This window comes from Protopterus annectens, chromosome 15.part0 (genome assembly GCF_019279795.1).
Source record: "Protopterus annectens isolate FY-2018-M chromosome 15.part0, PAN1.0, whole genome shotgun sequence".
Taxonomy (NCBI): Eukaryota; Metazoa; Chordata; order Ceratodontiformes; family Protopteridae; genus Protopterus; species Protopterus annectens.
Window position 1 is genome coordinate 388,135,179 of NC_056749.1, and position 27,834 is coordinate 388,163,012.

A 27,834-nucleotide genomic window follows, 5' to 3' on the forward strand; every position below is an offset into this window, starting at 1 on the left:
CACCTGATACAGAAGGCCCCTGAAATCAGAGTTTTATTTATTTATTAATCATATTTTATTTAATTAGTTATTGGTAGGTAGGAGAACAGGATGATATGGGTTGATTTTCAGTTATAACCAGGTTGCAAAATATCAAATAAGTTTCTTAACACATATAACAATATTAATGTTGACTATGTATTTTCATTCACTTAGAATAATTTAAAAGCATTTCTTTCACACTGAAGGATCTGCTGGGCATAAAGCAATTGAGAGAAGTTGAAAACAGAGTAGAAATAGTTAAAATATGCATTATTTCACAGATTATAGCAATGGTACATAACCAGATAAACTTCATATTAAATAGCAGTATTTTATTATTCATAGACATATATCTGAATCCATATAATCAGAGTGATAAGAGTAGTATATAACTGTCACCTAAGAATATGAAAGAAAGAGGCAGTAAAAATTATACAGTAATATAAATCCGATCATTTTGGTTGATTTCATACCAGAAATAGTTCAAGAAATACTGCCTAACCAAAGTATTTGCTAACTAAGAACCTGTGTTTGACACACCGTTATGGACACAACAGTCTAATATTTGTAAAACACAATGGGCAGTATCACCAAATAGTATGATGCATAGTCTTTCAGTTCATGGCAGTATAACATGCCGAGTGCTTTCTTTCTAGTTTTAGTAACAGCTTTCATTAAATAAACAGAATAGGAGTGATATGTAAACTGACAGGTAAATCTTCATCCTTTCAGTTTTTACAAAATATCAGATTATATTCTGGTTTAAGTTTATGTGTTCTAATGAATTGGATGCGTCTCGATGGTGTTATTAATTACCAACTTAAGTTTGTCTTCATTTGTCATATACTTTCTTAAAGGCTTCTGATTTTTGGTTTGACTAAGTCATTTGTATAATTTACTGATGTGCTAAGTTTTTTTTATGATGTAATAACAGTTAACAATAACTTTTTTCACACAGCTGTCCAAACTATAAAGATGGCTGGATTGATTACTGGTACATGGGTTCCCGATGCGAACAACTATGGAGCACCATCGATCTTATCTTAATTGCCACACTCCCTGCAATTGCTTTGACAATGCTAGTTGCAGTCATAATGCAAATAGTCAACTGCTGCAGTCAGCCAAAGGCACCCAAGACCACACAGTCACAGTAAGTCCCCAGCAAGAATAAAAAAAAAGAAACAAGGAAAGAAAGTAGTTAGATACTGCTTCATGTTACATTAATCAAAATCAAGCAAGATATATGATAAAGTACATACTCAAAGAAGATGTATAAAATTGGCGTAAGGGGCATTCAGTCTGTGAGTTTCCATACACGGTATTATTTTTGTTCATTTAAAGGATTTATATTCTGCAATGAAACTATGGATTTCTGAAGGATTTATAATCTTCTGCAATGAAACTGTAGGCTTGTATGACTATATAGCAGTGATATCATTGAGAAAGGGGAAAATGGAAGGTGGAATAAAAAAAGGTGAAAGCATATGGTCAAACAAAGCAAATAAAGAGACAGTAAAATGTTTAATGCATAGTCAACATGAAGGCATGGTAAAACATGCAATAAAAATGTCACCTAGCTTATTTATTTATTTATTTATTTATTTATTTATTTATTCTTTCATAGGTTTTTACTAGGTTTACAGCCAAAAAGACAACTGAGAATCTTAGATACATCACACAGTACTGACAGGAGATTAAAAATATCTTTCATTAAGATTTCCCTAATGTGATCTCACTTCCAAAGGTTGGTCGGGAAGTACTCTGCTTAATATATACAGGCAGCCTATACTACAAACACAGGATGTGTCGGCATTGGTGCCTGTTGCATTAACTGGTCATGTTGCTGTGGTAGTACAGGTTTAGGTCTCTCATAGGTTCATAGGTGTGTGCTAGGCTAATGGCCCTGGAGCCTTTACGAGCCTAGCCCATAGGATTACCCTGGCATAGTGCCACCCGACCTTAGTTCCCAGTACCTCTGTCGAGTAGAGCCACTGGAGTGATCCCGGGGGTGAATTTTGTTTCCCATCCACTCATCAAGATTTCTCTTGAAAAGGGCCAGTGAGGTGCTCTGCTTGACATGTATGGGAAGCCTATTCCATGGCATGGACAGTCTCTGGGTTATGAACCTGTCCCTCCAGCATGTTCTATTATTGATTGTGGTAACGAGGTTAAGGTCTCTGGAGAGTGTGGTGTGGAGGGATTGGGATTTCTTTAGATGTAGCATTTCTAACAGAGCTGGGTCAGACATGGCTTTGTAAGTCAAGCAGAGATTGCATCTAAGTAGGCAATATGAGACAAAGAATAGTTGGAGTTTTTTGAGTCTGTCCATATAGGACAAGTGTTTAAGGCCTAGGATCCACTTTGTGAGGTACTTTTGCAGCCTTTCCATTTGTTGCAGGTGTCTAGTGAGGTACATGCCAATTGGGGCATTGTACTTGATGACTGGCCTAATGAGGGAAGAGTAGAGGGAGACAATGACCTCTTTCTTCCTGGATGTAAAACCCTTAGTAATGAGTTGTGCCACATAGAAGGACTTTCTGACCACAGTGGCAATGTGGTGGTCAAAAGAGATGTTGCTGTCAACCTGTGTTCTCAGATCTTTTATAATGCCTTCTGTATTCAGTGGACTACCATCGATGTGGTAATTCAAGGGAATTGTTATTTTCCCAAGGGGGGTGATGACACATTTTTTGGCATTGAGCTTAAGGCCATGGTTCTGACACCAGTCGTTGGTCTCTGTGAGGCCTTTCTGTAGGATTTCAATGTCACTTGGGGAGTTAATAATAGCTCCCAATTTGCAATTGTCTGCAAACTTGTCAGCCAGAGTCCTTTCATGTTGGCCTGGACTTCAGAGAAGTAGATTCCAAACAGGAGAGGACCCAGGACCGAACCCTGTGGGACTCCACTCATGACTGGTCGGAAGTCTGACTTGGAGTCAGCTACTTTCACACTGTGGGTTCTATCTGTAAGCCAGTTTGCAACCCACCTAGTGATATAGGGATTGATACCCAGCTTAGTGAGTTTTTCTATGATTCCTGAGTGGGGAATGGTATCAAAGGCCTTGGCCAGATCAAGGTAGGCTGTATGAACCACTTTGCCTTCATCCACAGCTCTGGTGACTGACTCAAAGAAGTCAACCAAGTTGAGCAGGCATGATCTACCCTTCACAAAACCAAACTGTGTAGGATCCAGAGTTTGGAGATTCCCTATATCCTTGTTTATTATGTCCATGATGATGTGTTCCATAGCCTTGCATATCAGACTTGTCAGGCTAATGGGGCAATAGTTCCCAGGGACTGTAGTTGCTCCTCCTCTGTGGAGAGTGATGACTGTAGCAGTGTGCCATTCGGTAGGGACAAAGCCTGTGGTAAGGCTGTAACTGAACAGGGCATACAGGTGAGATGCCAGTTCACTCTGTAGTTCATGTAGACAACAGCCATGGATATTGTCAGGTCCCATAGAAGCTGTATTCTTGACCTTGGACAGTCCTGTTTTAACCTGTGCAGCAGTAATACTGGGTGCCTGGCAATCTACTGGTATTGTGACCGGTCCCTTGCGAGGGGGGGGGTAAAGTTGGCACTGAATCTGTCAGCCAGTATATTGGCAATATCTGTTGGCTCGGTATAAGAGGTACCATTGTGCAGTAGCTCACAGCAAATCTGGGTATTGCTGTGGAGATGCTTTACATAACTATAGAAGCCCTTGTGGTTGTCTTTATTATCTGCTGCAATTTTGTTTTCATAGCTATCTTTAGCGGATTTGATGAGGGATCTCAACCTTTTGTTGAGGCTGATAAGGGAGTTTTTCCAGTCTTGGGACTTCACATTATTCCGGATCAGTTTCCTCCTCCTTTTGTAGAGTTTGTTTATGGCAGGAGACCACCAGACTGGCTTCCTTTTTGTTTTGAGGAGAGTGTCTTGGTTCTGTTGGGTATGGCGAGATCCATTTATTTGTGCACATGCTCCTACAGTGCATTGGTGTATAATTCAGCTGTCATGCAATTATTCTCAATTTGCATGGGTGCCTCTGTTTTTAGGAGCCCAAAGTTAGCTTTGGAGAAATATTTCATGGTGGTTACCTTTGGGGGGCCGGGGTGTAGATTTCCAAGGTGATTAGTTTGTGGTCAGATCTAACCAGGGAGGAGTTGACTATTGGTGTAGAGCAATGGTCGCACATGTTAGTAATGACCAGGTCAAGGATGTTGCTACCTCTAGTGGGGGTAAGAATGAGCTGGTCCAGTGCATTGGAATTAATGAAATCCAGGAAGCATTGGGCAGGAGTATTGGTACAAGAGTAGTTTTCCCAGTTAATGGGAGGGGTAGTTGAAGTTGCCCAGTATGGGAGTGTTAGTTTGGACCCTAATATTCTCCAGGGTGCTTAGGAACATGGAGTGTGAGTCTTGGGACATGGTTGGGAACCTATAGCAGGCTACGACCTGAATCTCTGTCTCACTCAATGTTAGCTGCACCTGAAGTATCTCAGTGAGAGTTCACTTTACCACTGGTTCTGCTTTGGTGAAAGAGTTCAAAAAGTGCTTGGTCATTCACAACACAAAAGGTTAACCAGAGTTCACCCCTCAGGAGTCTGTATGACACAGAGTGGGAGACTTTTAATCTATCAGAGCAGCTAAGAGTACAAAGACCTGAGATCTTTTTGGTGAGAAAACATTGCAGTCTGACAAGATGGTTTAGGTGCTTAGTGAAGTGCATGCCAAAGGGGGCATTGTATTCCGTGACGGCCTTAATAATGCAGGAATAATGTGGGACTATACATTTTTTAGATCTAGAAGAAACACCACAAATGATAAACTGTGCATTACTCTGTACTGTGGCATGTTAATAAAATGTTTAAAACAGGAAAGGATGAGCTTTGCAAGGTAGAAGGATTTTCAAACCATCACAGAAGAAAATGTTCAAAGAAGAGTCTGTCAGAAAAGGTACCAAAATCTCTGATGATGGTAGCAGATTTAAATGGTGCATTATCTATATGGTAAGCAGAATTAATGCTAGATTTACCAAAATAAATCATACTGCATTCTTGGTAACATAGTTTATTATGGTAAGTATAGCAAAATAAACTATACTGCATTTCTTGGCATTTAGGGTAAGCCCATGATTAACACACTGAACATTTGTTTGGTGACGCTCCTGCTGGAGGATTTAAGTATCCGACTAGGATATGATAACTGCCCCCAGTTTGTAGTCATCAGCAAAACCAGTTAGCCTGAGTCCATTGATATCAGCTTTAATGCCAAGAGAAATATACACCAAAAAATGTGAGGCCCAGGACAGAGCCCTGTGGAACACCTCTACTGATGCTTCAATGTTTAGAGCAAACACCAATGCCCTTAACAACTTAAATGGAATTATTTAAGTGGATTATTTTAGCCATGATCATGGGTGTGTCTTTAGTGATAGAGAATTGCAAGGGCACAGTAACGAAGTCTGAAATGTAATATTCTGGAAAACCATCATTAGAATGTAACAGTGAAACAGATTCTTCTTAGCACAGATGTTGGCATTAAAAGGAAATGAAGTGAAGTGGCTGTTGTAATCACACAAGATACTAGAGTATATGCAATTCAGGGAGAGCAGCAGTTTCACAAATTATTATGAGAGACAGTGGAAACAAAGAGATTATTGTTTATGGAGTTGATACTGTTGAGAACATCTTACATACCGGCACATACATTTTAATGCAGTGTTTATGGGCACTTTTGAGCACAGAATGTATCCATTTGCTTAATGAAACCAAAGATGTACATTTTCATGTATTTCTTACTTGGTTTATTAATTTTATGACTGAGTAAGTACACTGATACAAGATAATTTCCAGTCATAATTGAGACCACATGGACTAGCACAGGTGCATTCAGACTTAAAAAGACAAATAAAAGAATTAACTGGGAAAATGACTTATAACAGGAACGATATAAATCCCACAGGCATCCAGTAAAACACAGAAATGGAAAAGCAGCAATACCTCTAGCACTAAAACAAATGGAGTCAGAAATAATCTGTATTTTAAGTAACCTGAAGTTGTCCACAAAAAATGACTTTGGAAACATATCTACCCATTCCATATCTATATTTATTCGGAATGACCATCTGACCCCATAAAGATAGTGTTAGTAACCTATGAAAAAGATGAATTACAGGCAGGTCTCAAGCCTCTGGAAAATGTTCAAGCAGGCAAGGATGAAATAATCTGTTTTCAGGAAATAAACAGAATCCTATTAGGAATAGGGGAGTGTATACGCCTACTTAATGACATCTTGGATGGAAAGTATTCAGGTGTGCAAAGACATACTGAAAAAATAAAACAGGAGGCTAAGAATGGGTTGTGGTAAATTAGCAGGGAGTATAAAATCAGTGATAGAATATTTAGGATTTCAAACACACAAAAATTCATAAAAACAAATTTGAACAAGGTCACAGGACTGGATGGGATCTGTAGAAAGTTGCAAAGTTAAAAATCTGTAAATCCAGGGCAGAAATTCTTCTATCTGCTTGAATACAAATCATTTTCTAAACTAAAATCTTTCTTCAGAAGGATTTATTAAAACATATTTTTATGATACTAGAATTACAAGCGTCAGTTACTTCACATGAACAAATATAACCATACTGAAATAAGACCTTTTCAAAAATAGAAATAATATTTACTAATTTATTTAGATTGGGTGACCACATTAATGCCTAACTACAAAGGTTTTGGGATTACTGTGTGCAGTAATTTAAAATGTATAAATCAAGCACAGATGGCTAAAGCATTGAGAACTGATGGGGTTAATTTATGAAAACTTTATGGATATTGCCTGTATAATGAAATTATTCATTACTTATGTAAGGCCAGTCATTGACTACAATACCTTATTTTGTACTTACAGCAAGGAAAACCTGATTACCTTTGAAGGTATGCACCATAAGTTCACCAGGCAATTTGGAGAAATGAAACACCTTCTATATAATGCTAGACTGGAATAGAGAGGGCTTTGTTCATTTAATTCTAGGAACTTCACCATCTATTTAACATTGATTTTTTTTCAGATTCCAAACTTACATCTAGATGTATGGATTATACTTATAAAATTAATAGGTGCGAGTCTCTCAAAGATTAAGGTTCCTTCCCCATTTAATGATCTGTCTGTGGAATATGACCCCCACACATACATTTATACATTATTTTCATTTAAAATTCCCTTGATAACTGGAAGGGATTAAATGTTTATACAGTTATCCCACAGACTGCATTTAATTTGGTTTTGGCACTAATGCAGTTACCAAACTATGAATTAGATCCTGAATGTACAATGCACAACCAAAGTAATAATAAGCTAAAACAATCATGAATGGGGTAGAGTACTGATCCTGAACATACAATACATAGCAAAAGTAATAATAATCTAAAACAAAGGCAAAGAATACCTAATATATACACTTGAAAGAATGAGGCAAAAATATCTTTTGAATGAAGCTTGCTAAGGAGATTCAGACTTGTGATGAGTGGGAAGTAAAAGGTAAGATGACATAGAGGTATGTGTTATTTAGGGAATAAATGCAAGTATACTGAAAGGTGGTTGGAGGAAATTAGACATTTGCGAGGTAGCAAAATGTCTTCTAGTAGAAAAAAAAGAAAGGAAAATATGTGGGATTGCTACAAAGCTTCTCTAAACTGTGTAAAACTGCAAAATTAAGGGCATGTATTAACTATTTAAAAGTAGCTGAAGATATATTACTGAGGCAACATATGAAACAGATTTAATGTGTAACAAATCCTATCTTATGTATAAGAGTATGTAGGGAAAGAAATCTATGGCAATCATTTTGTAAGAAGAAAAATATGACAGCCTGAACTATGTTCCTACATTCTTCCAATAGCAAGTATTGTATGCATGCACGCATGCATATTTCATACGCGCACACACACACACACTGCTTGCCACCAACTCAGACAGTATGCACACTGCCTGAGTTGGAAGTAGCTCAAATGAATGCAAATGATCCTGTAGCACTTATTGAAAAGAGTAGGAATATTTATATAATCCACACATGCTATTTACATAAATTTACACTATTTTACAACAATTTCAATGTATGACATTTATAGTATTTACAGTATATGCAATATTCATATTTTGAATAAATAAAATATTCATGTGCAGTGATATAACTCTTTCTCAGTCCATCAAAATACCAGTTTTTACACAACCAAAATCATATCCTTTCCAAAATGTCCACGAGAGGCCATCTTTTATTAAACGCAACTTTTCTTAGTATTTCATTCCAGATTTCCCATATCACCCAATTCGTTCCTTCATACCATCATATTCTTTCCCGTAATATCCATATAAAATCATGTTCTTATTTACATTTTCTGCTTTTTAATGCTTAGAAATATATTTTCTTTGGGTCTATATTAGAAGCACGAAAATGCTTCTAAGCGAATACGGAAACAGCGACGATTCGATGACTATAACATAGGGCAAGGAGATGGTTGGCCAACTTCATGGAGTTGCCCTTTCCCTCCCTATAGTGTGATCTTGGAGTTGGTATATTTAGTTGGGGAGGTGGGGAGCCCCCATCTGTTTATGATGATAATTTTTTTTTTTAGCGAACGGCCGCATAAGTTTTTTCCGTAGGGAAAACTTTGCTTACGTGGCCATTCGCTATTTTTAGGTTTCATGCATTATGTGTCGACTTTTATGTAGTCGCACATATGCACTTTCATTCTTATAATATAGACCCATTTTCTTTATATAACCAGTCCCAGACTTTATTTGTCCTTTCACATCCTAAAAATATGTTCTCCTGTTTCAGTTTCATTACAAGATATACACAGCTTATCACACATTCTGTTACATAATATACTGTCTTTATAGGTAATTTTTTAATTGATAGTCTCCATAAAACATGTTGACACACTGATTTATTGACCTTTTCCTTACAGGCTCACCTTCCTCAATTCCCAGTCCTTCTCGACATTAATATCATAAAAATATTACATCAAGTTATGATACCATTATTTCCTCTGTTTTTCTAATTATTTGGTATTTATTTTCCATAATGACATTTATTTCTGGTATTCTTTAACTTCTTCATTTTTTTCATGTTTTTCTATTTAGCTTTATCTCAAAATACTTCATAATTAACTTCCAAAATTTTTCCAGTCAAGTTACTTTTTTCTGTCTTTCTACATCTCAACAACCAGTAAAAGTGTAAATATGCAATATACATAATAGGATGTATTAATCTTAACCTTCCTATTTTCCTTCCAGGTACAGAATGCCCCTTTTTATGGAGTTTAGTCTTGATCCCCCTATGACACTAAACACGAACTGCAGTATTTCTGTTTCATTTTCACTTGGACACATATATACACTTCCTATATAATCTAACCTATCTAAAATAATGGAATTAATCAAATCCACTTTCTTTTCAAATGATAGCCTAAATGTTTTCCAGAAAGCACTTATTCCTTTTCTTTTTTCTATCACTCCCTCCATCTCTTTCTTTAGTCTTCCATTTTAGCAAACACTTATTCCAAGTAACTCATTTTTTATCATAAAAGCAAATAGCTTTAATTTCAGTTACATCACCTAAAGCCTAACTTTCCTATTTATTCAGTTGTAATCCCACTTTCTTTAATGCATCATTCAATAATATCACTATTTTTATCCAACTCTAATTTTTTGTATTAACTATAACACCATCAACTTACAATAAAAAATTTGGAATCTCAACACAATTGCATAATCTGTATGTCCTTTCACTCAATATACCACGCATAACACAAGCAAAAGCATTTATCACTAAAGATAATAATACACTGGTCATAGAGCAGCCCTGTCTTGCACCTTTTCTTCATCCATACCTGCTCAGTAAATCATCCATTAACTATTATTCTAAACGTGTTATTACATGCCATGTTTAATAAGTTGATTATTTTTCCTTTACGTCCACATTGCATGAACATTTTCCTTAGCCATTTATAACTGCGATAATCATATGCTTTGATTATGTCTCACATCATTCACTTGGTATCACTCCCTCCATTTTAATTAGTAATTCAGGACTACGTTTTCCTTTCAGTCTGCATTTACTGGGTAACATTACTTCATACGTAAGTTTCTCAAACCTCATTTGTAATATTTTCATTAATATTTTATACACTGCATTATTCAATGTAATTTTCCTCCATTTTTTTATATCTTTTTTCCTCCTGTTTTCCATATAATTTTATTTATTTTTATTTTACATTTGTTTACCAGGATAGTCCGACTGGATACATGTCCATTTTCAGCAGAGGCCCGGGGAGAAAAGCTCCACATAGTCAAACATACAAAAGGTTACACTAAAAGTTAGAAAACAATTACAATATATAGAAAAATGGCAATATACCTTATGTACATTGGTTTAGAAGTGTTCCCTAGTAGGGACTCACAGTTCTCTTGGACAGACATACAAAAGTTACACAAGAAGTTAGAAAACAATTAGAATATATAAAAACAAATATATCTTCTGTACATTGGTTTAGTAATGTTCCCTAGTAGGGACTCACAGTTCTCATGGACAGAGACAATTATACAATTAAGATTGTAACTCACAGTTAGTCCCTAGTAGGGACTCGCAGTTCTCATGGACAGACGCAATTACAAGTAAGATTGGATACCTAGCATGGTGATGTAGTTAGATGTTATGATAATTACTGATTATGCTATAATAATTACTGATTATGCTATTGTTTTATAACTTAATCTGGGTTGGTACATGGGCATAGCCAGTTCAATTTGAGATACTGTCTGAGGTTTTTTTTTAAGAGACTTTTGAAGGATTGTAGGGTTATATATTTTGGCAAGGCATTCCAGATTTTGCCAACAAAGTTGGTGAACAGGGATTCACCAGCTGAGTTATTAGCTTTGTGGGTTTGGACCAGTAATTTGTCGGCTGACCATAGGGATCTCAGGTTGCTATATGGCTTACTAATATTTATAAGAGAGGGGGTATCTTTAGGGTGGTACAGAACTTTGTGCGCTATTAAGAGTTGATCGAATTGAACTAAGCTGGGCAGTTCTAGCCATTCTAGTTGTTTCAGGTTCTGGCAGTGATGGGTTCTATAGGTGAAGCCAGTGGCGAATCTGGCAATATGGTTGTAGCTATGGGACAGCTTACTTCGGTTTTATTGAGGTTTGAGAGTACAGGTAAGGCATATAAAAGAGTAGAGAGTAGGTGTGATTGGGTAATTTCAGTCCTAGCCAGTGGGGTTAAGAGTGTCTTGTTTCTATACAGTGATCCAAGCTTCTTATTGATGGTCTGTATGGTTTTGTTGACCTGTAGGTCAAATTTGAGATTGTCTGTGATTTAGTATGTTGATCTAGGGAGATAGTGGTGCCATTGCCAGATGTGACAGAGAATGAAAGTGTGGCAGATCTACTAGTGGGGGTGAAGAGTAGAAGTTTAGTTTTATTGGGGTTCAGTAGTAGGTGTTGGTTGGTGAGCCAGTTTTCAGTAGTGCTAAATGTAGTTTGGGTTAAGATTTGTAGTTTGGATGGGGAGGGGGATGAGCAGATGCGAGTGGAATCATCTGCATATTGAATACAGGTAGCTTTAGGGATAGCAGTGTGAAGATTATTGATAAAAATAGAGAAGAGTAGTGGGCCTAGTATGGAACCTTAAGGGACACCAAGTGTGAGAGGTAGCTGACTGGAGAGTTTGCCCTGCCATAGTACCGCCTGTTCTCTACCTGTTGGGTAGGACTGGAACCACTGGATAGTGTGCATGTTGAGAGAAATGGATTTTAGAGAAAGAATGAGAAGTTCATGGTTGACCATGTCAAATGCTTTTGATAGGTCAAGGAAGAGGACGGAGGTTAGCCTATTGTCATTTCTGTTATTGTTTATGGCATTAGTAAAGGAAAGGTGATGCTGTGGTATGGCCTGAAACCATGCTGGGAGTCAGATAGTAAGTTATCCTGTGAAAGGTATTGCATTAGTTGCTTGTGTACACATTTCTCCATTATTTTGGCTAGTGGGGAAAGAATGGCAATGGGTCTATAGTTGGACATGTCTATTGAGCTACCACCTTTATGGAGTGGGATGACATGGGATATTTTCCGGAGGGAGGGGATAGCATTTTCGGATAACGTTCTGTTGATAAGGATAGATATGGGATATGCAATGGCATCTGCAGCTATTTGTAGGTACTCTGCAGGGAGGAGGTCAGCAGCGAGGGTGGTAGGTTTTAGTTTTTTTAGGATAATTTTGATAAAACTAGTGGATATTTGTTTGAGGCTAAATTCGGGGTGATTTGTGGATAAATTAGGCGTGTGGTTTAAGTTTGTAGAGGTTAGGTGACTTGCTAGGGATTGGATTGTTTTGGTGAAAAAGTTATTATAAGTGCTAGCTATGATCTCTGGACAACCATGGGCATGGTTAGCCGGGGTTGGGGTGGTAGAATGTCCTGGATGAAGTAGTTGATTTAAGCCTGCCCAGAACTTCTGGGGGTTGTTTTGGTGTTTTTGTAGGAGATTATGGTAGAAACTTTTTTATCCAGTAAAATAGATTTTTTTGTGTCATTCCTGAGTTGATGATATTTTAGATGGTCAAGTGGGGCTTTGGTTGTTCTCCAGCTGGCCCAGGCTCTGTTTCTAGTTTTGATTTTAGTTTTGGTATCTTTTGTGAGCCATGGTGCTGTGTTTGATCTAGATTTTGTTGTATGTGCTGGAGCATGGGAATCAAGGATACTTAGGAATTTAGTGTTAAAGTGATCTATGGCCTCTTCTAATGTTAGATGTTTTAGTTTTGACTAGTCAACTGTTTGTAGTTTGTTTAAGAATATTGCAGTGTCAATTTTTTTTGTTTCTCAATGTTTTATATTTGCTCTGGTGAGGGTTTCCTACCTTATGTTTTATGATATAGGTTAAAAAATGGTCACTAAGGTTGTCAGGGAGAGTGCCAGCAGTATACAGTATAAACCTTACAGTACCTTGTTATACTACATTCCTGCACCCCATTCTCCAACTATTCATTCAATATTTCAAATACTCACTAAATGTTTTATATACATCATAACTTATACCATCCTTCCTCGGTGATGAACATTCCTTTAATAGCTTAAACGTAATTTATCCAAAGTAATCTTATTCTGCAAATTTTCAGTTGCTTCTACAGAAATAATCTTCATAACCCATATATTATTACATTCATATGTGTTTTCTCTATAAACCAACCTTCTTGCCATACACATTCATGATATTGTTTTGTACTTTATTTCACCTTTCTCGTTTTTCAGTTCCTTATCACGCACTCGTCATATTTACCATTTTTTTCCAAGTATGAAGATACGTCTTCCTTCTTTCCCCTAACAAAATAATTTTGTTCATGCAATAATTCCTCGACTTTCTTTTTATTCTTCTCCTAAATCTCCCTTTCTTTGTAGAAATAAATCACCATTATTTTCTTCTAAACTCTTCAACATGCTTCCTGTTATATTTTCATACCCTTTCATCCCTTCATTACTTAGTTGCAATTCCGCCCATATATTTTTTTACTTTTTAAATATAACTCACCACTCTGTTAAGGACTTATGAAAAACGTTGATAGTATAATGTTCCTTCCCAAACTGTCCAGTTTCCTGACTCTTTTCATCTGACTGAAACATCCTTCCTGATGGTCATTTTATACATATCCTTCTCTTACAATAATGTCATTTTTCCCACTTCAGTCCAAATACACAAACGATCCAAAAACACAGTGACCTTAACACCACTGCCTTTTTCAGTAAGATACTCAGACAGCAAAAAATAGTCTATCTCTGTTTTCAGTAATCTTCTTGTACTGTATATTCAGAATGTCTTGTATTTCATGGTATTAAGCCACACACTTCATTACTTCCTGCAGTTTTTAACATCAATGATTCACTTTTTTCTTATTATTTCTCAAATCAAAATTAATATCTCCCAGTATAATAATACTCATGTTAAACATTACATAAGGTATTACTGTTTCAAATACCTCTTCCTTTTCTTTAATACTGGTGCAATCATTTCCCTCTAATAGTCTGAATATATTGTTTTCGTATCTGATATCTGCCACAATTATTATTCCAGCATAAACAGTGTGAATGTTTAAAAATTTGACTCTATCTTTAAGAAAAACTATCACTTGTGAACATCATTCATTTTCTAAATTCCATACAAGTTTGTCATAGTCCCCCCCTATTATTTTTTCAGGTTGCATTCTGTCTTTGAAAGGTATTAAACCTTGTGTCTCTTAAACAGATTATTTCAGCACATAAACCTTGACACCATTCTAATATTAATCTTCTGAACCTATTTAAAACACTGTTGACATTAACTGAGACAACTCTAACATAAGTCCTTTCCTTTTTTAACTTTTGGAGGGATAATTCTAAACTTTCATTTCTCTTATCCTTTGCCCTATAGTATTTCTCGGCTCTTGTCTAACCAAATCATTCACTTCCCCTGCTACCTGATCTGATTGCTCACCAAATAGTTGCCCAAACATGTTGCGTGTCTCAGCTTCAATTTTCTTTAAGCCTATATGTGTAGCACTTAAACATAATTAACCTCACCCTCATTAACATAATCCTCCTTATTCACCCTTATGTGTTCTATAATTATAGCATTCCCTTTTTCAATAATTTCTACATTTTTATCTTGTACTGTTGTATGTTCTCTTTATGCACAATTAAATCAAAAATTGCCTTCCATCCCACATACCTTGCATTCTTTTTTTACATTTATTCATTATACGACATCTTTCCACATTAATTAAACTTAACCCTATTACAGTCTTGATTTAAATGATCCATTCTCCCACAAAAGTAAGTTTTTTTTGGCCTTGTTAAATAAACACACCTGTAAAACTTTTCAGAAATAAAACACTATGTAAATGTTGCAAAACATCCTGCTTTACATTTAATACAACATCCATTTTCCAACCACCATTCCATACATGTCTCTCATCTTTTGTGCTGTTTTTATCCTCAGTGTTTACGTAAACGTTTCTTTAATTCTTTCTGTTCAATAACATCAGTTCTCCTGCCTCTCAACTGTCCAGATTTTCATAGAATGTCCAGATTTTTGCCTCATATTTTTGGTCTGTTCCTCATAAAATTTGTGTTTTTCTGGCATATTGCTGAGGATTGAAGTCATTCAATAATGACAGACAGTTGAGTTTCAGACCTGATATCCATCAGAAAATGTGTGATAACACAAAATCTATTATTCCAGTAACTTTCTAGATTTATAACAAACTCTTGGCTTTTGTACCTCCCATTATCTTTGGCTGTGTCCAGATCTCTTGTGCTAAGAGGTTGAGAGGTATGAATTGCACAAACTTTTTTTTTAATTCAGTCTTTAACCAACAAAAATATTGTTCCATTTCCATGGATAAATGTCACTATTTTCACATTAATTTAGGAAATTATGCAGCAAAAATTCAGTTTCAAATGCCACCAAAGATCTCTATCAAAATGAATAAAATACTTTATATCCATTACAAAACACTGACTTGACTAAATTGTTGCAAACAAACTATCACTCTACAGCAGTACTATTTCTAGTTCTTAATTTCACAGTGTTTCTTTTTTATAAAGAAAAGCATTTACAGTGCCTTTTTCTTGCATCTTAACACTAACCACTGCTGAAAATGTATAACTTGTAGTCTGAAATGATTCTTCTTTTCCAGTAACAATATCAAAAACTTGTTCTTTCTGTTCCTCATCCTCAGTAAAAGCACAATCGCCATCTCACCCCACAATACAGCAGGGTCATCTTGTGGTTCTTCCTTGTCAAGTAACTCCAGCAGTTCTTCAGTCTACATTGCACTGTCCTCCAGCTCTGTTACTACAATGCTTCCCTGCATCTCTGTTAGTACAATGCTTCCCTGCACAGAACCAGTCTGAGAAGCAGCTAAATGCTGTTAATTTGTATCATCCACTGCAATGACAGAAACAACTTCTGATATTGCTGCAACAGCATCAGCTACCTTATCCATCATGATTTCCGTCTGCTCAGCATCCGTTTTCATATTTCCAAATGATTCTTCGCTGGTCTCCTCATTCCTGTTACTTCTGCTAGCGTCCATCTGGGAGCTTTCCCAAGCACTAGTGACAGCCCTATGGGACCATCTAGTAGTGCTGGAAAAGAGTGGAAGTTTATTTATTTATTTATTTTATTTATTGGCATTTGTTAACCGGGTTTATCCAACTGGGCTTGTGGCCCATTTTCAGTGGAGACCCGAGGAGAAAAGCTCCAGTAGTACATTTTTAAATAAGTACAATTTTAAACAACATTGATATAATAGCAGTTATAGCAGAAAGATTCACATATGTTGGGTTACATGCATAAAGTTAAAGTTGCATTAAAAGAAGCTAAGTAACATAATTTTACATTGATATAGTTCAATAGGTCAACAATAAAAAATTTTTGTTTGTATAAAATTATGCAAATGCATAGTAGACAGATTGGACAGAGAGGTGTAACGAGGTACTAAGTATGGTCCTTTTGAGGGTACATAAAGGGAAGGAAGACTAAGTGGGGTCATGGCAAGGGCAGGTTCTGGAATTAAGAAAATAAGCTTCTAGTTCATTTTTAAAGTGTGAGGTGTGGGAGATTGAACGTAAGTCAAGGGGAAATTTGTTCCAAGCATGGGCGAGGGAGTGTTTGTAGAGTTCCCAATGTCCTGGCAAAATTTCCTGTAGACAGTATAAGTACCAGCTAGTAGCTCTTCTTAAAAGAGGCCACTAGCTTAGTGGGACTAACTCACTCAACAAAGGGTAACTATAACACAAAAAAGTGTGTGACTGTGCATGTGCCATATGCATACATATAGACACACGTATATACACACATGTTTGTATATACATATAAATGGCTATAGTGGCAATCACTGAATTGTTGTAATGTCAACAGAGCTAATGTTAACATTGACAAACAAACGTCAACATGCTTCTGCATATGTTCGGAGGTTATTCCCTTGACCATGCAAGTCTTAAAACCACCCACACCCCCATGCTAGCTATTTATTCCAACTCTGAGATCACACAACACCTAAGGAAAAGGCATGTTCCCCAAACCTGGGGATGGTACAATCTGGCACAAATTTTGAACTTCTCTTTTGTTTTGTCAACCAACATATACATATATATATATATATATATATATATATATATATATATATATATATATATATATATATACACTCAAACATATGCATGTATGCACACACACATTCATTAAGTTGGTAGTACAGTGTGAAGCAACTATTTTCAGTAAAACACTAGCTAATCATATAGTACTTATTTAATTTCAGTTACATTCATCATTATTTATTTGTTTAAAAAATGTAATACTATTTATCACTAAATTATTTATCTAAAATGTGTGACATCATTCTTTTGCATACCAGAAAACAAACATCCAATCAAAGAAGAAAGGAGTCTGAGAAAAACGAACAGGATAACTATGCATTTATGTCTGAAATGAGTCAGAAAGTCCCCAATGTATCCCAGCATGCAACCCAGGTAATATGCAAAGCCTTTTACTTACTTGAAACATCTCTGATTGTAAAATAATATGCAGACCAATGCATATGTTCACATAAGTCAATTTGGCTTATTGTCATCAAGGCTGTCAGCTGTCACTAAATAAATGGGGTATCATAGACTTCAGTATTATTAAACTGTCTTATCTTGCAGAAGTTTGACTTGAGCAATAGTCTGCCTTTATATTTAGTAATTGCATATGTTTTGACAGCTGATATTTCTATGAGAGAAAACGGTGAGGGCAAGAATATGGAATGATATAAATGTGTGAAGAAGTACTGCTAAGTATGAAAGTGATACATTCATTGCCCATGAAAGCAAGTGTCACTGAAAAACAGAGTAGCAGCTTGTTAAACATTGTTACTATGTGCACTAAATGTTGCAACAAAAATAAAAGGGCAATAGCATTCTAATAAGACACTTTGATAATGATCTGCAAAAAAAAAAAGGCACAAACTAGTTTTGCTTGCTTGCAAAAACTAATCTCTTTGGTGCTAATACTAAAAAGACATTCATCACATCTTATATTGTGGTCATATCAAATGATGACCATCAGCTGATAATGCAAATACAAACAAAACCAAATACAAAAAAATACAAAGCATCAATGAAAATGAATCAAACTCCAGCCTTGAATAATACTGTGTATAAAACAACTTCATATTTCAAAATAAACACAAGTATAGCCGTGACATCAGTTAATATAGTTTATTCATTCCAGGCTTCAATAGAGTCCTGATATGAATGATCCAATGATGTTCTGAATCATTGAGTGATACGCTTGTAGTTTGTTTAAATCTGTCAATACCTGTAAAAATAAAGGTGGCACTTGGATCTTCAGTGGTATGCTTGTTTACAATATTTGTATCCTACTTATCTAATAGTACTCAAGTGCTCATAAACCCTGTGTTTAAACATCCTTTTGGACTGAGCCCTGTAGAATGCCCGACAAAAGCAATGTGCTATGTAAATAACTTCAGGAATGGACGGTGCACACACTAACCTTTGAATCTGGAAACTCTTAATAATGTTCATAGTAGTAAACCTTTTAGATCACGCGATGTAGCTACACAATATACAATTTCTATATGGCTTTGACCCAACACCACCATCCCTTTGTTTAATTAGACCATCATTATTATAACTAGAAAATAATTCCTTGAGATTTTTACTTCTCCTATAACTAAACTTGCTTATGGAGTCCAAGATGGAACAAAAAAGTTATTACTGACAGTATATGCCAGCACTTATTGACAGTCTGATGATCTTAAACATACTATTTCCACATGTGGCGACAAGTCTTAATATGGTATCCTTATATTCTCTTGCATCCTGATATTGCAATACCTGTATTTTTTGCACATCCCATGCCACACTAAAAGATCTGATAACCTGATAAGTGAGATAATTTCTGCAAAGAAATCTATGCACTAAATAATCTGGCACCCTTATATAAATATACCTGGCTGCTTAAATAATGCAGTAAAACATACCATTGTAGACACACTCTTCAAACTATTTAACCAAAGTTTAGCTACTAGTTTTGTTTCTGATAAGTGGTACACTGCAGTGGATGTGGCCCTCCATAAAGGTGACCTTACAACAAACCTATCAGCCTTACAGGCCTCATCTGCAATGGAATGTATTATAATTGCCCTCACAATCTGTGATATTGACAGTATCATCAGACTTCACATCCAACAGTTTGGCTTTGTGAAGGGTAGATCCTGTCTGTTTCATCTGGTAAACTTTTTCACAACAAGTTACTGAGCCCAAAGATGGTGGCCATACACTGCACATGATGTAGTGTGATGTTGCTAAATCCTTTGACACCAGTCTCCATTGCTGGCATCATACAAAAGTCAAATTTTTTAAAAATCCACCCAAATGTGATAAGAAGAGTAACAAATCGACTGAAAGAACCCAAACACAGCACGTTGCAGGTGCCTCGTCAGAAAGTAAAAAGTGACCAGCTGTTTCACTCAGGGCTAATTGCTAAGACCTCTCCTTTTTGGTATTTAATTCTAAGAACTCCAGAAAGCCAAGACCTCTGGCTAACAATGTTTGCAGATGACTACAAATTGGGGGTTGTTGTAGTTCAACTTATGGCATCCAAACCCTCCAGAATAAAGTCTCCCAAGTAAACAGTTGATGTACTAAAAATGGGCTCAAACTTAATGATAACAGGGGTATTATCATCATCTTTGGTATTCAACCACTCCTGTCATACTGTATAGATACCACACCAGTACAAAATGGAAATGTAGTCAAGGACCTAGATACTTTGGTTAATAGTGCCTTATCTTTTGATCATCATCTGATACTGGCTGTCAAGGAATCCTTGTATTTAACCCAGCATATTGCCAAAGGAATATCGTTCAGGTCTAAAGAGGTAATTATTCTCTTGTACACGGCATTAACCAGGTTAGTTATCAAGTAGAAGGTCCCCTTTGGGATTTATCTCACTAAACATATCAAGCAACTAGAAAGACTCTGAAGATTCCTAACAGAAAGATCACAGGACTAAAGCCCCTGAGCCTCAAAAAGAGGCTGAGAGCTCTATCCCTTTATGCAATATCTTACAGACATTTTTAGGGCAGAGCTCTGCTTCATTTATCACACCGTTAGAAACCAAATTGTCCTGGACCGCCTGTTTCTATGCAAGTCTAATATCTCCACCAGTATTACAATCAGTGATCCAAATATTCACTAACAGATAAATATAACAATAAATATAACATGGTGGCAGGACAGGTTTACAACCAAGCACCTCCCAAACCCTTGGAATAAACTTTCCATGAACAATAAGCAGTTTGGCTCACTATCTTTTTTTAAACATAAATTAGATGACAGGAGAGGCATCTACAAATTTTCTTCAGGATTGGCTGTAATGGCCTTCCTGGAGAAAAGAGGTACAGTCACAGGGAGGGTATGGTCAATGTGTGAATGGTCATATTTCTCTGTGACCATGGAATAATTATGAATCTGTGAATATAAATATCACTTCCATATATCCTATAAATAAGTCTACAAAACCAGGGGTGAATGCATCTCCCATAGCAGTAACACTCAACTGTATATAGCATGCACCTTTAAAATAAAAAAAAAACATGTTTAGTTACACCCAATTCATTGAGCTCAGCTAAAAGAAAAATCATTGAACTCACCACAATACCCATCATATCACATTCTCTTCACCAGTAATACAAAGCCCTATGCCCTGCCCAATGAAGTATTGAGGTGTGAAGGTATTTCAGAATCCACTGTATGTAAGTTCCAATTCCATACTATATTAAATTCAGGCATTAAAAAATCTGTAGTATCCTTCAAATGTGCACTTATATGACTAAGAAGAGGTTTTAGGTATACAAAAAGAAACTCAAACATGGGTTCAGTAAGTGAGCCCATTCCAAATACTGTAGGATGTCCTGCTGGATTTGCACAACATTTATGGGCTTTGGATATATTATATCTGGGTTTTGGGTGCACTCACCATTAATTAATTTTGTAAGATTTGGGAAATCACCTTGTGTATAGTCCAATATTCCAGGCACTTATCAATCTGTTCCTTAATCATATCAATAGTTTAGAATGGTGGCTTCATATTAAAGGCTGAATAGTTTAACTGTCATAGGGCTTCATTATCATATAACATTTTTTGTAAACCACAACCCTGCCAGCTTTATTGGCATGTGTAATAATAAACTTCTGTTGCTATCTTAATCACTTAAGTGAATCAAAATATGCCTTATCGAAATTATGTCCATAATATCTGAAAATATCCCTAGATCCCTAGAAGAAAAATGTAAATCTGCTAATAATAGCCCATTCAAATGCCTTTACAGAAGAGTAGTAATATGTTTGAAATAAAGATTTGCCGAATTTAAACTAAACCGCACCAAAAGTATCAGAAACAATATTACTCACATCTTTCTCATGCAAACAAAACCTCAAGGTTACTATCCTACGTAGTGCTCTAAGACATTTGACTATCTTGTAGTCACTCGCCTAAGTACTTGGAACATAACATAACACTTTATTCAACAGGTCATTTGCTGAGTTTAATAAATGCTGTCATCTTACAAAGGTTGACAAAAGGTCAAGCAGCACAGGTTGTGTGTGCTCTAATCCTTCACTTATTAGGGAAATTATTTTTATCTGTTTTTATTACTGCTTTGATGACTAGGAATAATCACTTTGTGTATTTGTCCTTTTAAATCTTTGCTTTTCTCCTTATTTTCATTCAGATTGCACTTATTTTCCTTGTCTTTTCATCCTCATTGGTCTTAATGCATTATAGTAACCTTACAAAAGCTATTCAGCTATGTAGAGTTCAGACTCTGAATGACTAGGCAATTATCCAGTCACAACCAGTACTGAACCTTTAAGTGTGTCTTCTTAAAGGTGTATATTGCTAGGCATATTATGGTTCTCGTAATGACTTGCCTAGCATGTTTCCTGTGTTGCTATATATTAATCTCCATTTTCTGTACCAGTCTTGTGTACAGTAGTGATATTCATATTACAGTTACATGGAGACACCCAAAGTATACTTGTAACAGTTTGCATCCCAGGCCATCATTTTGTGCTTTTGGATTGTTTCTAGACTCAGCCAGGCAGTAGGATATATGCCTCATTTATCTAATGTAAGTATGCTACATAAAAGACATGCTAGCCTACCTCTGCAAACATCACCTAGGCAAATAAGCTGTGTTAATGACATTCCTGTGCTCGTTAAGAAAGTAACCACTTCATAGTGCATACAGAACCTTGACTGTACTTCAAGTTCAGGGAAAATGACAACTTTGGAATGTACCTTTCTACTTTTGTATAACAGGGGCCACTGCAAAACAGAATTAAAAAAAAATGTTCACAGCTTTGAAAATTGTTTTACACTTTATTGCAAAACAGAAAAGTAAGCGCGGTACAATAAAATGTCTTCTCAGCTCTTAAAGCCATTCATTCATTACACAAACATTTCAGTACTTTCCACTGTGTGGCTACACTGAGAATTTAATACACAAACATGTTGCCTCTGTCCACTGTGTGGCTATGTGACATCCCCTTTCTGGGCCAGTAATCAAGGAGCCTGAATCCTCACTACTGACACTGGAGAGGGATGTTCACTTGGAACAAAGATAGATACACACAGTATTTCTAGATGTAGCTCGCTGCATCAAGCACAACTTCCTTTAAGAGCATACAGGGAGTACACACAGTCCATTGTCTTGGTTTCCCACTCGATCTTTCCCTCCAGGCACCCAGTTAGACTTCCCACTGGCACAGCTGTAAAGTTGAGTTCTCAGTCGAGTGTCCAAGCCAAGTCCGCCACCACTCTCTCTCTAAAACCAGTGCTCTGAGTCCCTGCTCCAAGCAGTTGACACACACACACTCTTTGAGATTTGATTTACACACACACACACACACACACACACACACACCTGGGAAAGGCTGGCACAGATTTACTCACTCTGTTACCCTTTGCCCAGACTATAAGGTAGTCAGTGCCACCAAACACTCCAAAGTCAGCTACTCTAAGGCTCTTACAAGGGTACCCAATTACACTGAGTGAAATTAATATTAATACAAAGGCTTTCAGGAGAGACCACAGTGTTACCAAATAAATATAAGTACTCTCAAAGGCTGAAATATTCTCTAAAAGACAAGTCACAATGAGAAGTTTACATATATTTAATAATAAATAATAAAAGAACTTTAAAACTAAATATCTATTTACAATAAACACCAGAGTTTTAATCACGTGTGATATTAAAAATAACACAGATGAATGGATTCACACAAATACAGTAAAACAGTACTTAACTAATCTCACTATATTTTCCTGCCTGACCTAAAGAATTACTTATTCCCTGGTTACTTACTAAAGCAAGACAAATGAAGTGGGAGAGAAAAATCCTTTTATGTCAGGTTCCAAAAACAGACTGCTCTGAAACTTCTCTCTCATCTGGTATTAAACCATCATTTTTTGCTGGATTATAGAATGACATCACATACATCTGGTCATCTGACTTTGGTTCCCATACTACCCACTTTACTAGAAACTGAACCAGAATCTCGCACATATGTGCCATAATATACACACATACAGCTTAAGTAAGATCTGTTGCAGCTTCTGGAAGTAATAAAACAATTTTAAACTTCCACCCTTCCAGAGTAGCAATTAGTTCAACCCCAAGGACAATACAGAAGGCTTCCTAGTACAGACTTTTTGTCTCTGGCTGCATTAAGACCTGTGAGATACAATCTTTATGGCCTAAATTAACTAATTTAATTTCAGGATATTTTTCTAAAAGTTAGCTGGGGCTGAGTTTAATCTGTTCACTTCCAGATTCCCTTTACAATATTAATTTCAACAGTGATAATACAGTCTGACATAAGAGGTGTATTTGTTTTTCTGTCCAGCAGGACCCACTGTTGGTATATTTTTGGCACAGGCATCTTTACAGATACATATTCAACACAAGCACCTGTACAAATCAAGTTTGATATACAAATGACATATAATTATTTACAAAACTCCGGCTAGCTAAGCTGGCATATGTTACACATCCACTGCATTACTTCTCCTGTGATAGCTGGCAATACCTCACATAAGCACAGGCTACACTGAGCATTTCATACACAAGCAATTCGCTTCTATCCACTTTGTGACTACACTGAGTATTTCATACACAGAAACTTCGCTTCTGTCTAATATGTGGCTACACTCTATGTTTCATAGCTTTCAAAGCTGTAAACACTTCCTAACTTTTTTCTGTCTGGTACTATATGTCACAGATGAAAGTTCATGCAGTAAAAAGAATTGTAATCAGGACCCTCCAATCATAACTATGGATTATGTATCCTCAAAAACAGATGTTAGGAATCATGTCTTAAGTTTCACTTCATTCTACCGTTGACATGAATTTTTTGACATCCATATCTTAAATGCATAATAAATTGGTTATGATTGGAGACCTGATCATAATCCTCTGTATCATGCAGCTTAAACAGGCAGAGACACTGTTTTTTCTACAAATGCTATAGATAGTTCTAACTGTATGAAATGGAATGTCATATCACTGAAAGTTTTTGTTTTCAGAGTTGGGTTGTTTCTTTAAACCAGAGAAACCTGAACTTTATAATGCTGTTTAAGGAACACAGAAATGAAAAAAGAAAGCTGTTTGCTTTAGTTCTTGATTTTACATGGTTATATTTCAGATTTTAGAAACTGTGAAAAAAATATGAAGGTGCTGCTCAGGACATGATTGATACTATATGGTCACCTTTGACAATGGTGGATGCCAGCCATGCCGCTACCAGGATAGTGCAACACAGTACCATTTTCAGTGGGAGTAAAGCATCTGTCCATTATTATGGAGTCTTGATACTATCTGTGTCTTGTGTTCTAAGTCCAGAACCAGAACCTAGGGCTGTAGCTTACTACTAATATCCCATGCTTTGGTACAGTAGAGCTGACCTTTGACTTTGTGTTTAATAATTTTATTAAGTTAGGCATTAATAAACAAGAACAGTGGTGCAGTGGTTAGCATTGCCACCTCACAGCAAGAGGTTCTCGGGTTCGATCCTGGGGTGCCTTCTGTGCGGAGTCTGCATGTCCTCCTGTGGTCACGTGGGTTTCCTCCGGGTGCTCCTATTTCCTCCCACATCCCAAAGACATGCTGTAGGTGGATTGGACACTCTAAATTGGCCCTATGTGTGAGTGTGTGCATGTGTGTGCCTTCTGTGGAAGGTTGGGCGCTGGGCTGGCAACTCAGCACCATAAAACTCCACTGCCAGTCATGAGCAGACAGATGATCCACTGTGGCGACCCCTAACCGAGAAAATCCGAAAGAAGAAGATGATGATTAATAAACAAGAAAGAACTGAACAGATCTGTTCTTTGTGGGCATTGCCCTGACAAGTTAGATCATGATGGTAGTTTGCTCCTCTGTGCAATTCAAAAAAAAAAAGAAAACAGTTAATGCTTGTGCTAGTTAAGCTCTTGATTTTTCACTAAAACAATAAATAATGTAGGAAGAGAGACAGACAAGCAAATACACATATATGCACAGACACATACGCAGTGTGTCTTGTTAAACTGTTCAGGTCTAAATAATGGGCAGGACCTTCTTCAAGCTTTCCAATGCATCTCCAAACAATCAGCAGTATGGAGTGCTTATCTAACTTGTCTTGTTCATTTTCTTTGTAAAATATTAGTTTTCTCTACCCTTTAATTTATCTCATCTCCCCATGGGAAAAAATGCTGCTTTTTGATAGAAGCTGCAATGTCCATCTACTACTCTAATCCTTTTCTGAATGTATGTCTGTCTGTCTACTTAGGAGTAAACCATGTAGTAGACTGATTCTAAAGGACTCATTTTTTCCACAACCCAAGAGAAAAGAGAGTAGTAAACACAGACAATAAAAGATTTAACACAAGAGCATAAATGGAATAAGAGTTGCACACTAGTAATTAAACTATTGTAAAATTCAGTCTTAGATTAGAAAACAAAATGCAGGTAACTAAGCAATAGTAATAAAGAATGAATACCTAATTTAAATTCAGTTTCGGATAATGACACTATGACATTGTAACATTAAAATATGGACAATCGATACTTGGTAAAACTATTAAACTAATAAACATCTTGGTGATGCAGCATACATTCCCTGCTTCTTTTTCAACTATGTAAATACATACATACATACATACATATATATATATATATATATATATATATATATATATATATATATATATATATATATATACACACACACACACACACACACACACACACACACACACAGTGGATATAAAAAGTGTACACACCCCTGTTAAAAGGGCAGGTTTTTGTAATATAATAAAATGAGACCACAATAAATCATTTCAAAACTTTTCCCACCTTTAATGTGACATATAACCTGTACAATTCAATTGAAAAACAAACAAATCTCTTAGGGGAAAAATGTAAAAAACAAAAAACGTATAATACGCTGGTCGCATAAGTGTGCACACCCTTAAAGTAATACTTTGTTATGTGTGCACACCCTTAAACTAATGAAACACCTTTTGATTTAATCACAGCATTCAGTCTTCTTGGGTACACACCTGCCATCAATTAAAGAGACTCTGATTACCCCCAAATAAAGTTCAGCTGTCGTAGTAGCATTTTCCTGACATTTACTCAGTTGCCTGCTACAGCAAAAGCCATGGTTCACAGAGAGTTTACAAAGCATCAAAGGGATCTCATTGCTAAAATGTATCAGTCAGGAGAAGGGTTCAAAAAAATTCCACAGCATTGGATATACCATGGAACACAGTGAAGATAGTCATCAAAAAGTGGAGAAAATATGGGACAACAGTGAAGTTGCAAAGAACTGGTCATCCCTCCAGAATTGACGAAAAGACAAAATGAAAACTGGTCAGAGAGGCTGCAAAGTGACCTACAGCAACACTGAAGGAGCTGCTGGAATTTCTGGCAAGTACTGGTTGTGTACTACATGTGACAACAATCTCCCATATTCTACATATGTCTGGACTATGGGGTAGGGTTGCAAGATGGAAGCCTTTTCTTCCACAGAAAAACATCCAGGCCCAGCTAAAATTTGCAAAACAATACATCGTCTCCTAAAAGCTTGTGGGAAAATGTGTTATAGTCTGATGAGACCAAGGTTGAACTTTTTGGCCACAACTCCAAAAGGTACGTTTGGCGCAAAAACAACACTTCGCATCACCAAAAGAACATCCCCATGGTGAAGCATGGTGGTGGCAGTATCATGCTTTGGGGTTGCTTTTCTTCAGCTGGAACTGGGGCTTTAGTCAAGATGGAGGGAATACCATTCAGTTTTGGCCCAAAACCTTAAGGCGTCTGCTAGAAAGTTGAAGATAAAGAGGAATTTCACCTTTTAACACTACAATGACCCCAAGCATACATCCAAATCAACATAAGAATGGCTTCACCAGAAGAAAATTAAAATGGAATGGCCCAGCCAGATCCCAGACCTAAATCCAATAGAAAATCTGTGGGGTGACCTGAAGAGGGCTGTGCACAAGAGATGCCCTCACAATCTGACAGATTTGGAGTGTTTTTCAAGGAAGAGTGGGCAAATATTGCCAAGTCAAAATGTGCCATGCTGATAGACTCCTACCCAAGAAGACTGAATGTTGTAATTAAATCAAAAGGTGCTCCAACAAAGTATTAGTTTAAGGGTGTGCACACACAACAAAGTATTTATTTAA

At 36.5% G+C, this 27,834-nt stretch overlaps 1 protein-coding gene across 1 annotated transcript in view; it reads left to right on the forward strand.

Moving 5' to 3' along the window:
• LOC122789702 overlaps nt 1–27,834 on the forward strand; it is a 267,518-nt gene that overhangs the window by 66,136 nt on the left and 173,548 nt on the right. The window contains exons 3-4 of the mRNA XM_044057132.1: nt 980–1,171; nt 17,453–17,567. Of these exons, the coding sequence (XP_043913067.1) occupies nt 980–1,171; nt 17,453–17,567 (307 nt within the window). The remainder of the gene's footprint in view (nt 1–979; nt 1,172–17,452; nt 17,568–27,834) is intronic.